The sequence below is a fragment of the Mytilus edulis genome, chromosome 12 (assembly GCF_963676685.1).
Source record: "Mytilus edulis chromosome 12, xbMytEdul2.2, whole genome shotgun sequence".
NCBI classification, from domain to species: domain Eukaryota; kingdom Metazoa; phylum Mollusca; class Bivalvia; order Mytilida; family Mytilidae; genus Mytilus; species Mytilus edulis.
Genome location: NC_092355.1, coordinates 47452011 through 47467627, shown reverse-complemented (window position 1 = coordinate 47467627; position 15617 = coordinate 47452011). Strand labels below are relative to the sequence as shown.

At 33.8% G+C, this 15617-nt stretch overlaps 1 protein-coding gene across 3 annotated transcripts; it reads left to right on the top strand.

Moving 5' to 3' along the window:
* Window positions 1-1779: 1779 nt before the first annotated feature.
* LOC139498665 (uncharacterized) lies at window positions 1780-14041 on the top strand. Of its 3 annotated transcripts, none has more exons than XM_071287167.1 (7): window positions 1780-1858; window positions 7547-7681; window positions 8910-9116; window positions 9918-9985; window positions 11272-11412; window positions 12203-12236; window positions 12953-14041. In XM_071287167.1, exons 1-6 carry the CDS (start codon window positions 1838-1840, stop codon window positions 12231-12233), a joined length of 603 nt encoding a protein of 200 aa, XP_071143268.1. In that variant the 5' UTR covers window positions 1780-1837; the 3' UTR covers window positions 12234-12236; window positions 12953-14041. The 3 variants fall into 3 exon arrangements, with proteins under 3 accessions (XP_071143268.1, XP_071143267.1, XP_071143266.1); XM_071287166.1 differs by lacking the exon at window positions 1780-1858 and adding an exon at window positions 2739-2771; XM_071287165.1 differs by lacking the exon at window positions 1780-1858 and adding an exon at window positions 5468-6328.
* The last annotated feature ends 1576 nt before the right edge of the window (window positions 14042-15617 follow it).

Genomic DNA, 15617 nt, shown 5'->3' with positions numbered 1-15617 from the left:
GGGGGGGGGGCAGGGGGGGCCCGCCCCCCTTTTTGTGAAAAAAATTGGTTGCTTATACAGGGAATCACTAAAGCGTGACTGGAGCGGGCCCCCTCTTAGGTCAGTCAGAGGGCCCCCACGTATGAAAATTTCTGGATCCGCCACTGGTTGCTACCATTATAGTATATAGAGTGGAGTTATCTTTCATTTACCAAGCTGATGATGATTATGCATGTTATGTCTATATGAATGTGTATTTCAGAGGCGCATTTAGGGGGAGGGGCCCGCCTCCTTATTATGAACTCCATATAATTATGATTTCTGCATAGGCATTTTACAAGTCCAACTCTTAACGTTGTCTTGTTAGGACTAACATAGCAATCAGTACACAACCAACATCCATTGGGTTTAGTGTAAAGACGTACGTCATTTTCAGTTACACAAAACATGATCTTGTGCAATGCCAAACATAAAGGTATGGACAGAATGTAGGACCATGAATGTTCATAAGTGTATAGCAATACAGCTGTTTTCAAAATAACCCATTACTATTTCAGAACCTATATATTGTTTGGGAAATTGATTCACACTTTATCGATTATAATCACTTTGAAAAACTGCATATGAAATTCATCAAAGAAATGCATTGGTTACATTGTTAGGTTATATCTAGCAGAACTTAATAAAAGTCCATTTGAAACATAAAATACTGTTTTCAACATTTTATATTCTCAATCGTATTGTCTGTTAGTCTGTAAATGTCCTAGTTTGGTAAGAAATATTTAAATATTTTTCATATTATAAATCCCTGGTTGGAGAAGACCAAGAGCGTTTTAAATAGCCTTGGCATGTCCTATAGTATTTCATAAATGTCCGTTAGAAATCGCATAAATATTATTATACAAAGAATTAATGGCCAATGCTTACAAACTAAAAAAAAAACAGAGATGTAGGGGTAGACAAAAAAAAAGAAGAACTGCTTCTGATTTTCATATGAACTGTCTCCGTGCGTAGGAATTTTTCGCAAGATTCATTTAATGAATGGGGGTGGTTTGTAAACCCTATAGCTAAACGTCTGTATCCAAGTTTGTATGTGGAGACAACCCCTCAGCCCCCCTCCCCCGCCGTGATTATTCCATATTGATCCATAGTGAGTTGATAAGGATCTGGGTGCGCATCTACAGTGGCGGATCCAGAAATGTTATAAGGGGGCCCACTGACTTCCATAAGAGGGGGCCCGCTCAAGTGATTCCTTAAATAATCAACCAATTTTTTCACACAAAAGGGGGGCCGGGCCCCCCTACCCCCCCCCCCCCTCAATCCGCCTCTGATCCTAAACAATTTTCCTTAAAGTACGGTACGTTTCAACATATTTTAATTATTAGGGAGCTTCCATTTGATTTTTAGGGGGGCGGGGGGCTAGGATGAAAAATTTTGTCCTGCATTTTTTTTTTTAGTTGTAATCTCTGTCCTGCCTTTTTATTTTTCCATCTAATTAGTCCTGCTTTTTTTTTTTTTGTTTATCCTGACTTTTTTTTACATAAATTGTCATCCTGACTTTTTTTTTTTTTTTGCAAGTGTCTCATCCTGCCTTTATTTTTTTTTAACTCAAAACTCCTGTCCTGCCTATTTTTTCAAATTTCACCCTACCCCCCCCCCCCCCCCCTAAAAATCAAATGGTAGCTCCCTTACTTTTTAATTCTGAAAAATTTCCATTCTTTCATGTGTGAGAACCCCATTTCCATACACTTGATTATGATTGGTCGATATTTTCCCGCCAGTTAAATAGCTCGTGCAGATTTTAAAGGCGGTAAAGAATCATTTCACCCAAGACTTCAGAACGAACTAGTCGTACAACATGGCTTCTTCATCCACATCTGTAAGTTTAAAGATTTAATCAAGTGGAAATACAGGACACTGAGCTTGTTAAAATAGAAATGTACACTACATTTACTTCAACAAGTTCAAATCATAGTCCGGGGTTCTCGCGTCCCACGTGAATCCTGGCACCACGTACAGGCACTTGTTACAGTTTCTATCCAAGCGAAGGTCTACTATCAATGTTTAATTATTCTCTTATACTTTGATAGTCGACTTCTCTTTTCATAGAAACATCTCCCTAATGGGTCAACGAAAAACCATTTGATTTTTCGCCCGGTTTTTTGTTAGCGCGGGGGGGGGGGGGGGGGGGGGGGGTGCAGGATTATTTTGAATAAAGAATATACTGGCCTGCCAAGAGTAAATAGCATTACGTAAAAGAAAATGCAAATGAATATTCTAAGACTCTGAAAGCAGGAATCAATCTTGTACGAAAGTGCAAACAAACGAGCATGCTTAGCAACAGATTAAAATGAAAATCGGTAAAAAAAATTCACTTGACCCCCTGCAAGATAAAATGGTGGAATAAAAACAAATCGTACCCAGACCCACTCGTACCACTTTTGAAAACAAATTTAATCCTGCAAAATTTAGGTCAGCCACTGGGGTCTGCCATCTCGTCCCACTTGCAAAAATAGGTTCAATACCGATGCATTTAAGAAGGGCATCTCATTTTCCTTTGAAATATCTGTATTGGTAGGGATTTTCACAAGAATATGTATGGGTGGTGTTTTTTAACCCCAGTTTAATTTTAATTCATACATGTTGATTCGAAAATTAAGAATTTTTTCGTGTGCAAGAACCCCATTTCCGTACATAATTATGATTGGTCGACATTTTCCCGCCAGCTAAATAGCTCGTGCAGATTTAAACCGCTAAAATCGATGTACAACATGGCTTCTTCATCCACATCTGTAAGTTTAAAGACTCGTTGAAGTTGAACTACACGAGACTTAGCTTGTTAAAATATAAATCTACACTACATTTACTTCAACATGTTCTACCAAGATTAAAGTTCTAATCATAGGTACTTGAGGACAGGACTTTTTAGCTCACCTGGCATAGCCCTTATGCCATCACTTGTCGTCTGTCGTATTTCAAGAATCTTCTCCTCTGAAACTACTAAGCCAAATACTTCCAAATTTTAACTGAATGTTCCTTAGGGTATCTAGTTTATAAATTGTATCCGAAGTTTTGATCTATCAACAAACATGGTCGCCATTGCTAAAAATAAGACATAGGGGTCAAATGCAGTGTTTGGCTTATATCTCAAAAACGAAAGCATTTAGAGCAAATCTGACATGGGGTAAAAATGTTTAGGTCGAAATCTATAACCCCTGAAATTTTCAGATGAATCAAACAACCAATTGTTGGGTTGCTGCCACTTAATTGGTAATTTTAAGGAAATTTTGCAGTTTTTGGTCATTATCTTGAATATTATTATAGGTAAAGATAAACTGTAAACAGCAAAAATGATCAGCAAAGTAAGATCTACAAATAAGTTACAATGACCAAAATTGTCAATTGACCCCTTAAGGGGTTATTGTCCTTTAATGACAATTTTTCACAATTTTTTCATCATATTTAAAAAAATCTTCTCTAAAACTACTCCACGAAATTCAACCAAACTTCAACTGAATGATCAGTAGTGTGTATAAACTAAAGTTTGTGTTTTATTTTCTATTTCGTTTAAAAACATGGCCGTCATGGCTAAAAATGGAACACAGGGTAAAATGCAGTTTTTGGCTTATATCTCTTAAACTCCAGCATTTAGAGCAAATAAGACAAGAAGTTTAAGTATTTATTAGGTCAAGGTCTACCTGTCCTGAAATTTTCAGCCGAATCGGGTAACTGGTTTTGCATGTATAATGCCCCTGAATTGACGATTTTAAAGAAATTTTGCAGTTTTTGGTTATTATCTTGAATATTATTATAGATACAGATAAACTGTTTATAGCAAAAATGTTGAACAAAGTAAGATCTACAAATAAGTTATTAGACCAAAATTGTCAATTGACCCCTTAAGGAGTTATTGCCATTTAAAGACTTTTTTCACAATTTGTTCATCATGTTGACTTACTTTAAAAAATCTTCTCCTTTGAAAATCAATTTCAGCCAAACTTAGGCTAAATGAGTTTGAGTATCTAGTATAAATTTTATATTTTATTTCCTTGTATGTCAAGAAACATAGCTCCTATGGCTAAAATAGAACATTGGAGAAAATGAGTTTTTTTTTGCTTTTGAAGAAAATAGGACGATTCAAAGAACATTAAAATAAATTGATAAGCCAAAATAATCATTGATGAGAGATTCAACAAAAATATTAAGGTGAGCGATTCAGGCTCTTGAGAGCCTCTTGTTTTTTAGTCCTCCCCTTTTTTCCAAAATCCGTTATTTTGTACTCTAATAAATCTATGACCGCTGTGGATTGTAAACTTAGAATTGATAAACAGCAAATTCAAGTTATTTCTTGTATATCTGTGTTCATATGATACAGAAAATTGCAAAAATAATCGAAACTAGTAGGGGGAAAAAAAGGATTTTGGAAAAAAAATTTAAAAAAATTGTCCTGTCCCCAAGTACCTATGTATATCAGACAAATTGTCCCATTCTACCTGCCAACCCTCCTGTTTTAAGCCGGAAACGACCAAATTCCGGAAATCTCCCGCAATCGGATATTTTTCATCTGGAATGACCAGCGTTCGTAATTCTCTGGCCTTTTCATTACTTTGTTCAGTAGTTTTTATGTTCGATTTACATTACAAGTAATCGAAATTTATTTTTGTTATGTCAACTCGAACAAGATAGAGGTCTTTGTCTGGACCAAGCGGCAGTGTAAAGAAGAAATATAACTGTAAATCAAAAAAGCTTACCTTAATAGGAGTAATACCACCTTTTAATCCCTATTAGTCTTTGTTAAATTTACTTTTTGTGCACATGAATATGTTTCAAGAAAGAAAATACTTGGCATGAGTTAGTTTTATAAAAATTTCCCACACCGTTTCATTGCATATAAGAAAATAACCATCACTGGAAGTTAACCGATCAAATTTTCACCCTATTTTAGCTCACCTGGCCAGAAGAGCCAAGATAGCTTTTCTCATCAATTGGCGTCCGTCGTCATCATTAACTTTTACAAAAATCTTCTCTGAAACTACTGGGACAAATTTAACCAGACTTGGCCACGATCATCATTGAGGTATCTAGATTAAAGAATGTGTCTGATGACCCGGCCTGCCAACCAAGAGCTCAAAATAAAACATGGGGGTAAAATGCAAGTTTTGTCTATTATTTTGAAAACTGTTATAAATAGAGAAAATCTGACAAATGTTCAGAATGTTGAGCTCTACCAATTGTTCATATGTCAAAACTCAGTCGACTCCATATTAGAGTTATTGCCCTTTGAGGACTTTTTTTACCAATTTGTTTGCGTTTTTGCCTTTTATCTTAAAAATTAAAATAGATGGATATAGAAACTTAAATAACCAAAAATGATGAGCAAGACCAGATTTACAATAAAGACAATATTGAGGAAATTGTCCGATGACACTTTATTGGAGTTGTTGCCCTTTGATAACGATTTTTACAAAATTTTTTGGATTGTATATATTCTAAAATTATAATAGACGCTTAAAATTACAAAAATGATCAGCAAGGCAAGATCTACTAACGGGTCAAATTTTGCCAATTAATATAGTTGGTAGACTGTCACTGTTTAAATAAGTGATTGCCCTTAAATGAGGATTTTTCTTCTACCCTCTTTTGCGTTTTGAGCAAAAACTAGATAGAGGGACACCCACCACACTAAATCATCAGCAATACAAGATCAACGAAACAGATTTTTTTAATGAATTCTACTCTTTTCTACAATGTTGGAGGGTGTCCTTTGTTAAATATGCACATAGACCAAGGTGAGTGACATTTCTTTCCCTGTTTACAAGATTTAGTTGCTGTGTCACCACAAGTTTCCAAAATATTATGGAAACAAAGGAAAAAATGGTGCTCTGACAATAAATGGCAAACTGTTCAATGTAACTGTGAGGATGATGACTGCTCGACCATTTCTATATATAATAAAATGGAACCCCACTGTTTAAACCGCCAAATGATTCAACGTGCATATATTGCCTTAAAATGAAAATCTACAGGCTAACGTGTGAGGGTACTCTTAAAACATTTTTGACTGAACGTTAAGCAAACGATCAATCAATTAAACAATATGACAATGCATGCAACTTGATGCTTTTTCCATATTTTGTAGTCTTCCAACTTAATGATACGTATAAAGATAATCAGTCCAACAGAAAAGAGGAAAGATCAGTTTGTGACCAATGTAATAGAAAATGTAAACAAAGAAATTAGACAGATGTACTTTCCAGACAAATTTCTTCAAAAACTGAAACAAAATTGCTTTTACGCAATTACAAATGCTAAAATGGGAACTGCGATAAATGTCAGCCAATACTCCAAGGTATATATATTAGTTACGCTTAAAACTTAAGAGCCTTGATGGAATTAACCAACGTTGTAAACTCTAATGGAAATTTTCTGAGGTATGGCCAAAAATAAAATTCAAATTGTTTGATGTTGGCCACCTAAGCTACCCACCTAAAATGCAGCGTACTTGGGAAAAAAAATTGAGACAAATAGTTTCAATTTTTTTTCTTAAGTTTTATTTGTGTTCTAATATTGTTTTCACGTCTTTTGTTGGCCAAAAAAAGAAAAGATCCCTACCTACCCAACGTACCCTACAAGGCATGGGTAGGCAACATGAAACAAAAGAATTTGACGAGGGTGGCCTCAAATATCCTGGACTTTGCAATATGAAAATCAATGGACCACCTAAAAATTAAAAGTGGAGTTCTTTACTACAATTGTGCAGGTCAAATTTCTAAAATGAAAACATGTTAATATATTATACATGATATATAATTTGTACCATAACTTTTGATTTCGCAAATACATGTAACATGAAGGCCTGTCTGTATTTTTACAATTTTCATTTCCCTTTGTTCTGCAGTATAAACAATGCAATCATTGGTTAATGGAAAACATTTTAAACTAAATCTTTTGAAATTTTTTCCTACCCTGAACAAAATTATACTATAGGGCTTTAAGTGGCTAAAGGCACATACTGCTTTGAAGAAATTTTCACACATTGTAAAAAAGGTGTATTTACAGGGGTTCAAATTTACTTTAGACAATGAAAGGTCCAGGACCATTGACCAAAAAGACTGAAAGGTCCTCCTTTATTCTTAGAAGGTCCAATTTAAATTGAACTTGAATTTTGAAATTCAATTTGTAAAAACAGAAAATGCTTACCCTTCCAAAGCACTCATCAGGTCTAAATGTTTATAAGTATAATGTCTAAAAACCCAAGAAAGTTTCAGTTCTGTCCATTCAGATTTGATTTTCTCCTTTTCATTATCAGAAAATATTTCACTAAACTCATGCAGATTGATTTACCAATTCTACTAACTGGTCATTTCCAAATTCAGCAAGTTCAAATCCCCTGCCACGAGGCCACCGTTGATAATTGCATATATGAAGAAGTGAGGGGGGTTTTTCATTCAAAGACTTGAATCTTCAATTTACCCTGAAAGACTTGAGTTGAATGATTGCTTGTGTCAGTCATAGTACCTTGTTCTCCCTGTTATTTAATTTTATCCATTATTTTTTTGTCTTGCAGGTTATGGAAAGCAAACCCTTTCCATATGATGTTGAGGTTGAAAAGGCCTTTCTCCATCCACCAATTGCATCAGTAGCAGAAGCCTTAGCCTCCCCTTCTAAAAAGAGGCTAAGTTTGAGTGGAAGATTTGAGGGGGTAAGCAGAGTACACTTTACAGGATAAGATTTTGTCCACTTAAACATGGAATCTATCTTCCCCAAATGATTTTATCAACTGATTAAATTTGTGACAAGATTTAAATCTGTGTTTAACAAGAATATATTGACTATTTGTGAGTGTCTGCAAAGAAAATACACTGATCATTTATTTCATGTTCACAATTTATTTAGAAAACAAAGTAAATTGTCAATGTTTCTGATATTTTTTAGAAATATTGTTTTAGATTAATACATCTCCAGTATACTTGATGTGGTTATATGCCCCATGTGCAAAAGTAAACGTTTTCCTTTCTGTGTCTGTTCATCTGTTAGTGTTGTTAATTATACCCCACGCAACTCTGCGGAGGGTTTAATGTTTTTGGTCAGTCCTGTTTCTTGTCATCGCAACTCCTCTCAAACCGCACAACAGAATTTCACGAAACCTTTTCAGATAATAAGGACATACTATGAAGTTGTGCTAGCGACGGGAAATTGCAATTCAATAATTTTTTCTAGGAGTTACACCCCTTTGAACTTATGTAATTTAATGTACTACTGCAACAGTTTGTCATAGCAACTCCTCTCAAACCACTCGACAGAATTTCACGAAACCTTTTCAGATAATAAGGACATACTATGTAATTGTGCATATCGACAGGAAATTGCAATTCAATTTTTTTTCTAGGAGTTATGCCCCTTTGAACTTATTTGCTTTAATGTACTACTGCAACAGTTTGTCATCGTAACTTCTCTCAAACCACACAACAGAATTTCACGAAACCTTTTCAGATAATAAGGACATACTATGTAGTTGTGCATATCGACGGGAAATTGCGATTCATTTTTTTTCTAGGAGTTGTGCCCCTTTGAACTTATTTGCTTCAATGTACTTCTGCAACAGTTCGTCATCTTAACTCCTCTGAAACCATACAACAGAATTTCATGAAATTTTGTAGATAATAAGGACATACTATTTAGATGTGCATATTGACAGGAAATTAATTTCTTATATAATTTTTTTTGTTACTTATTTAATTTCTCCAATGACAATGTGGGGACGTGGGGTATGTGAGCGTGCTCACTAAGGTTCTTTAATTGAATAAGTTTTCGGTTTCAAGTTTGGTATGGTAGACCAAAAAAAACTTAACTTTATACACCAGGGTTAGTCTTGAGAACTGTAAAAAAAATATGCTGCAACCTTAATTTCATAAATTTTGTTCTATTAGTCCTCACAGGTGTATGAGAATGAATACTCCAAGAGGAGAATACTCAATATTTCTGGTAATGGAACAACAATTGCTGTCAAGTTATGGGGGGATAAGAGCGACTTGCAAATGCCGGAGAAGAAAAGTTATATCACCATCCAAGGATTAGAAATGAGCGACTTCAGAGGCAAGCTAGAAGCGAATTCAACGTCAACAACACTCATCACGGTTAGTTTGTTTAAAAAAAATATATATGTAAATCATTCTGAAACTGTCTATCAGACATGGGTTTTAAGAAATATAATTCTGATATACAGAAATTGGATATATAATAATTTTAAAACAACCGAAAACTGTAACAAACTTAATTTAAAAAGATAAAATTTATTGGCAATGAGAATTTTAAACCAGAGACCCAGTACGTAAAATTTTGCAAATATGTCACTACAGCCTTCACCAATGAGCAAAACCTTCGACAGTAAGATGTAAAAAGCCCAACTTCACATGACAAACGATTCAAATGAGAAAACTAATGGCCTGATTGATGTACAAACATAAGGGAAACCCAAATCATATACAGTAAAAAATCACAGAATTGCAGGTGCCCAACCCTCCTCTAATCTGGGCGAGTGGTGTATAGCACAACTTGAGAACTAAACCAAAACTCTGTTAAACAAGGCTTGAATCATCTTCACTTAGCCAGCTTGAAAATGAACTGAGATGAAACATTTTAATATAATCCTACAAAAATTCATAGTCAATTAAACTGTTGTGCATTAAAATGTTAAACTATTTGTGATGGGGTACAAAGCAAGATGAGACTGAGTTTCTTTATACAACATGGCCTCGTATTCAAACGTACCAAAAGCAACATATAAATATTTCTTACAGAAAAAATTCATTAACTGCTTTCTCTAAAATTTGTCAGGCTAAATATTTTTATTTTCCACTTGCTGCTAACACTACATTGCTAGAATTTCTTGGCTTCAAGTGCCCTTGTTAAGTTTTGATCTCTTCCTTAAATTGTAGGTTGAGGATGAAGAGGAAGATCCATCAGCAATTATGGAGGGGGAAGTGGAGGCTGCATGCTTTGACGAGTAAGTTGAAAGTTCACGTACTAATGAAATATATATTTTACTCGACTAACCAGTTAAAAAAAGAGGAACAGTACATCATCTTCAACATGCATATATAATAACCAATACAAAATAACATGTACAAGTCACTTTTAATGGTTTATCTGGAGCACCTGGCATACAAAAGATTTCAAAATTCATATTGTATATAGTTGCGACAAAATATGCTGATTAAAGGGGCATTAGCCGTCAAATTCATGTTCACCGATTTGACTCGAATTCTCATATTTGATTTACAACATACTAAAACGTAAATTCAACTTACAATAAGTTTGAAATAAACAGTTAACAATGCATGTACTCAATAATATATATCCGCATTTCGTGAGTATTTTAGTCTAGACTCCATTGAGATGACCTCCAAAGACTGCCGACGGTTAATATGATATAAACATAAATATAAATAGATGGCGACCTTGTGCAATTGGACTTTCTAGGTCTGTTTGATTTCATGTAATAGGTTAAAAAAAATAGCAAATTATCGTTTTTACCTGTATAAGAATGATTTTTTGTGAATTGAATCAGTCAACAAAATGGTTCACCTTTGTTTCACTTTCAATGTTGGCATTCTTTTCCTTTTAATGGCTGAACACGACTAATAATATCCAATCTCTAGCTAATGGGTGACATGAATACAGAGTCGATATTATTCACTTGCTTATTTTGACAAAATTGAACCAAATTGGCTTCTAAAAGCGAATTATTAATTCATTATTTCACTTTTATTAATGATTGAACCAAAAAAAAAATCATACACTAATTTTTTTCATATCTCTTAGCTAATGCCCCTTTAAATACCAAAAACATAAAAAAAAAAGTTACCATATAAACCATACCATTATGTCCTTGAAAGGGGATTTTGTATACAAAATTAAATAAAACGGAAATGATTTAAAAATTAAATAATACAAGCAATTTCAAAACTGAATTAATTGTAATTATACTCCATGAAAGAGCAATTATATTACATAGCTGATATTCAACTAAGAGTCCATTTTAACTACACCACAATTCTAGGACAAAAGAATTAGATAATGTTTATACATTTATTATAAACTAGAGACGAAGAAACCTGTCACACTGACATCATGCCCTTTTATGTGCTTACAGCCTACTCTTGTAAAACACATCTTATTGATTGACAAGTTGAAAGCGAAGTGTATAGATTTTTATTGACACATTTTGATTGGCAAGTTGTGTCTGATAACTTGAACATTATTCATAGCCATTTTTTATTTGTATTTCAGATCCGATTCAAGTATTATACTTTGTGGGAAGTGTCTCGCCATAGATACTTTCTTGTTGGGCGAGATATTTAAAGAAGGACATTATGTTGAAAACGTGCACGTAAAGGTTCGCCAAGAGGCAAAACGTGTAGAAGAGATCATGTGAGTTAATTCATGTATAATGTATATGGCATGAAACAAAAATAAATTTAATATCCTGCCAAATCAACAACCGTGATGCGCCATGCCATACGTTACAGTACAAACTTAAGAACAAACACTTGGTCACACTATGGCCTTTATAGAAAAGAAGGCTGGTATTTTCGATACTTAATATAAACTAACTGGCAATCAAATTTTGTATTAAGCATAGAAAACAACATTCAATTCTTTTATTTACAGATTTTGGAAGAAAAAAATAAATATGTTCTTAACATTTTGATACTGAGAGTAAAACTTTATAAAATGAAAACTTGGGTAGAAAGTCCATGCAAAATCAATACCCCTTTGACATCTTTCGCCTCTTATAAACGACTTGGGTAGCCGACCTTTTACATTCAACAACATCCATTAGACATGGCAATAAATGTTTATACTGGAGCCAAAAAAAAGAAAACCATGCTTAATTAAATTTCTCGGCAGTTCTGTTGATATTATTTAGATATCAGTATGCACTTTAATGCAGACTTTTTCAAGTCGTGCCAAAGTAGATGTGTATCAAAAAAGAGATTTTTAAGTGCCCATTAAAATTCAAAGTGCAAGTCATTTATGACTTTGAACTTCCTTGATTGGAAGAACATGAAACATGTCTGGCACTAAATCTATAAGCATGATGTAGTATTGTAAAACCCCAATAAAAACTGACGTGGTAAAACATGATGAAACGTTTGACAAATATGTTAGTTCAACATCATGGATGCAAATAATAAACATATATTACTTTATTTTTCAGCACAAAAGACGTGGAAGAATATAGACATTAAAAAGTAAGTGTCAGCATTTATGCATATCACAACACAAATTTAAAATGATGCCAATGTTTTGAGGACCTTCTGTAGATAGTTGATTTATTAAGAAACCATTTCAACAAAAGTTTTCTTGGCTTCTATGAATGGGAATGATTTTCTTTTTGGACAGTACCTTGACAATCTTGATTTGTATCGTCTCCATGAAGCCATATTTTGCTTGCCTATGCTAGTTTTTGCCATCACTTGTGTCCGTTGTTAAAATCATATTTGGGGCATCTAGTTTATAAATATCAGTCAACTCCATATTTTTTGCCCTTCAATGACGCTTTTTTACCCCTTTTTTTTGTGGCATATTTGCCTATTATCTTGAAAACTAAAAGATAAAAACTGTAAAAAGCAAAAATGATCAGCAGAACAAAATCTATATTTATGACGTGACTGAAATCATCAGTCAACTGCATTTACCAAAAAGTGGCAATAGTTAAAGATGCAGGAGAGCAGCACATGCTTTTTGTAAATTAAGAACAGGGATAAGTAAATTCTTAGGCATTAACTCTTGTGTAAATGCAAAATGTTCCCAATCTTTCATGTTTCAATGAACATACTCTACGTTGAGTGCAATGCAAGTTTTCGCCAACATAATTTTATGCACTAAAAAACAGGCAGCCGTATAAAAGCAGGTGTTATTTATGTTCATGGTAATATCAACTGTATTCTCTTTTTTTTAATTTCAGTTTGATTTGATTTGCTGAAGACGCAGCCAAACTGGTATAGATGTCAACAGAACTGTTAATTGGTGTTGAATTGATGGGATAATATTGTTAAATTGTGTTTTGAATTCATAATATGTGAGAAGTGAATTAAACTGAAAATTTTTTATGAGTGCAAGTTGTTAACAGATAATAGGTGTTGGTTTTCAAATTAATGAGATCTCTTGTTATTTGTGATTTAAATACATTGCACGAGAGATAGGTGAACTGAACTGAGAATTGCAGTTGATTTTCAAATTTATGGGGATATCTTGTTATATTGTGATTTAAATACATTTATACACGTGAGATAGGTGAACTGAGCTGTTAATTAGTGTTGATTTTCAAATTAATGGGCTATATTGTTAAATTGTGTTATAAATACATTGCACGTGAGAGGTGAATTGAACTGAAATTTTTTTATGAGTGCAAGTTGTCAACTGATAATAGGTGTTGGTTTTCAAATTAATGAGATATCTTGTTATATTGTGATTTGAATACATTGCACGCGAGATAGGTAAACTGAACTGACAATAGCAGTTGATTTTCAAATTTATGGGGTTATATTGTGATTTAAAATACATTACACACGAGATAGGTGAACTGAACTGTTAATTGGTGTTGATTTTCAAATTAATGAGATATCTTGTTATATTGTGATTTGAATACATTGCACACGAGATAAACTGACAATAGCAGTTTATTTTCAAATTTATGGGGTTATATTGTTATATTGTGATTTAAATGCGTTACACGTGAGATAGGTGAACTGAGCTGTTAATAAGTGTTGATTTTCAAATTAATAGGCTATATTGTTAAATTGTGTTTTGAATATGTGAAAAGTGAATTAAACTGAATTTTTTTTTATGAGTGCAAGTTGTCAACTGATAATAGGAGTTGGTTTTCAAATTAATGAGATATCTTCTTATATTGAGATTTGTATACATTGCATAGGTGAACTGAACTGACAATAGCAGTTAATTTTCAAATTTATGGGAATACATGTATATGTATCATTTAACATTTTTTTTTCTTTAATTGCTAGAAATAAAGTATATTTCATATTTGAAAGCACATTGTATTCAAGTTTTATTTTGCCAGTTTGTCAAGTTCATTCTTTCAAGTGTTCCCACCTCATTATTTTGTAGAAACCAGACCAGCTGTACAGCTTGAACTTTGCTACATCAGCAGCTCTACCAACCCCTCTTCTTTTAAGAATATACGAATGAGCAAAACATATGATGCTATCAAAATACTGCAAATTTCAATTGGATCGAAAAGATTCAACAACTTATTGGTAGGGTTATGCCCCTATGAAAATTAACCGGTGTCGGTCGGCCACCAAAACTCGGAAACCGTAAGTCGGAAGATGCCTAGGATCTTCACCAATCATCAATTTATGTATCTTTGAAAAATACCTCAAGGTCAAATGTGTATGTTGACCTACCACATTGTTATCAGAACAACTCGGGGGAAACCATTATACTTGCAGAAGTAGTAAATATTTGAAAATATTTGGGTCATTACAGCACAACTTTGTTACATTTGACCGAAGAGAATTTACCTTTTTTTAAGGGGCATAAAGCCTGTTTTAGGTTTCTGAAAAGACCAAATCAGCTTTTACTATGTAACCAAAGGTCCTAGACCTATGGGGTCTTCAGCAATGACATTAGGGAATTACTAGTTTTTGATCTTATCCAAAGGATTTTCAATGTGTTTTAAAGCTTTTCAATACATTCTACGTCTATTGGAACATGTATTTTACATTATAAAAGGAAAGACCTCTCAATTGTTCAAGAACAATTGACATTTTAATTATTATTATTATTCTTTTTCCGCCAAACTTTGACAAATTTAGCCGCGTTAACCGTAAGACGTGTTGCTTTCATGTTCACACTATGTATCGGTGTCATGAATACCTATCTGGAACTCACCCTGTTAGTCGAAATATTTTGTCGGTTCGGAGTTATCCCTCCGAAACCCAAAAACCTTGTTATCGTTCCAACACCGTAACCGTAATAGGTAGAAAAAAAACAAAGGGTGAAATTTGTTCAGGACCAGACCCCAGTTCTTCGTTACATTTGGATCGAAAAGATTCAACGACTCATTGGTAGGGTTATGCCCCTATGAAAATTAACCGATGTCGGTTGACCACCAAAACTCAGAAACCGTAAGTCGTAGACATCTAGGATCTTCACCATTCATCATCAATTCATGTATCTTTTTAAAATATCTCAAGGTCAAATTTGTATGTTGACCTTGACCTTTGACCTAACACCTTGTTATGGAATAATCTCAGAAACCATTATACTTACAGAAGTTTTAAATAGTGGAAAATGTTTGGGTCAGTATGGCACAACTTTGTTACATTTTGACCGAAGAGATTTGACATTTTTTTAAGGGGCATAACACCTGTTTTAGGTTTCTGGAAAGACAAAATCAGCTTTTACTTTATAACCAAAGGTCCTAGACCCATGGGGTCTTCAGCAATGACATTGGGGACTAATGACCTTGACAAAGGTCAAAAGGTCAAAGGTCAAGGTCATGTCCCATATAGCGAATTATGTGTTTTTGACCTTATTTAAAGGATTTTCAGTGTGTTTTAAAGCTTTTCAATACATTCTACGTCTATTTGAACATATATTTTACA

What these genes read in the sequence shown, in the direction of transcription:
- LOC139498665 (XM_071287165.1), top strand. Translation starts at nt 6,131, where the DNA reads ATGATACGTATAAAGATAATCAGTCCAACAGAAAAGAGGAAAGATCAG. An exon ending in ATGTCAGCCAATACTCCAAG is followed by an intron (nt 6,329 to 7,546) that starts GTATATATATTA and finishes TTTGTCTTGCAG; the next exon opens with GTTATGGAAAGCAAACCCTT. An exon ending in GAGGCTGCATGCTTTGACGA is followed by an intron (nt 9,986 to 11,271) that starts GTAAGTTGAAAG and finishes TTTGTATTTCAG; the next exon opens with ATCCGATTCAAGTATTATAC.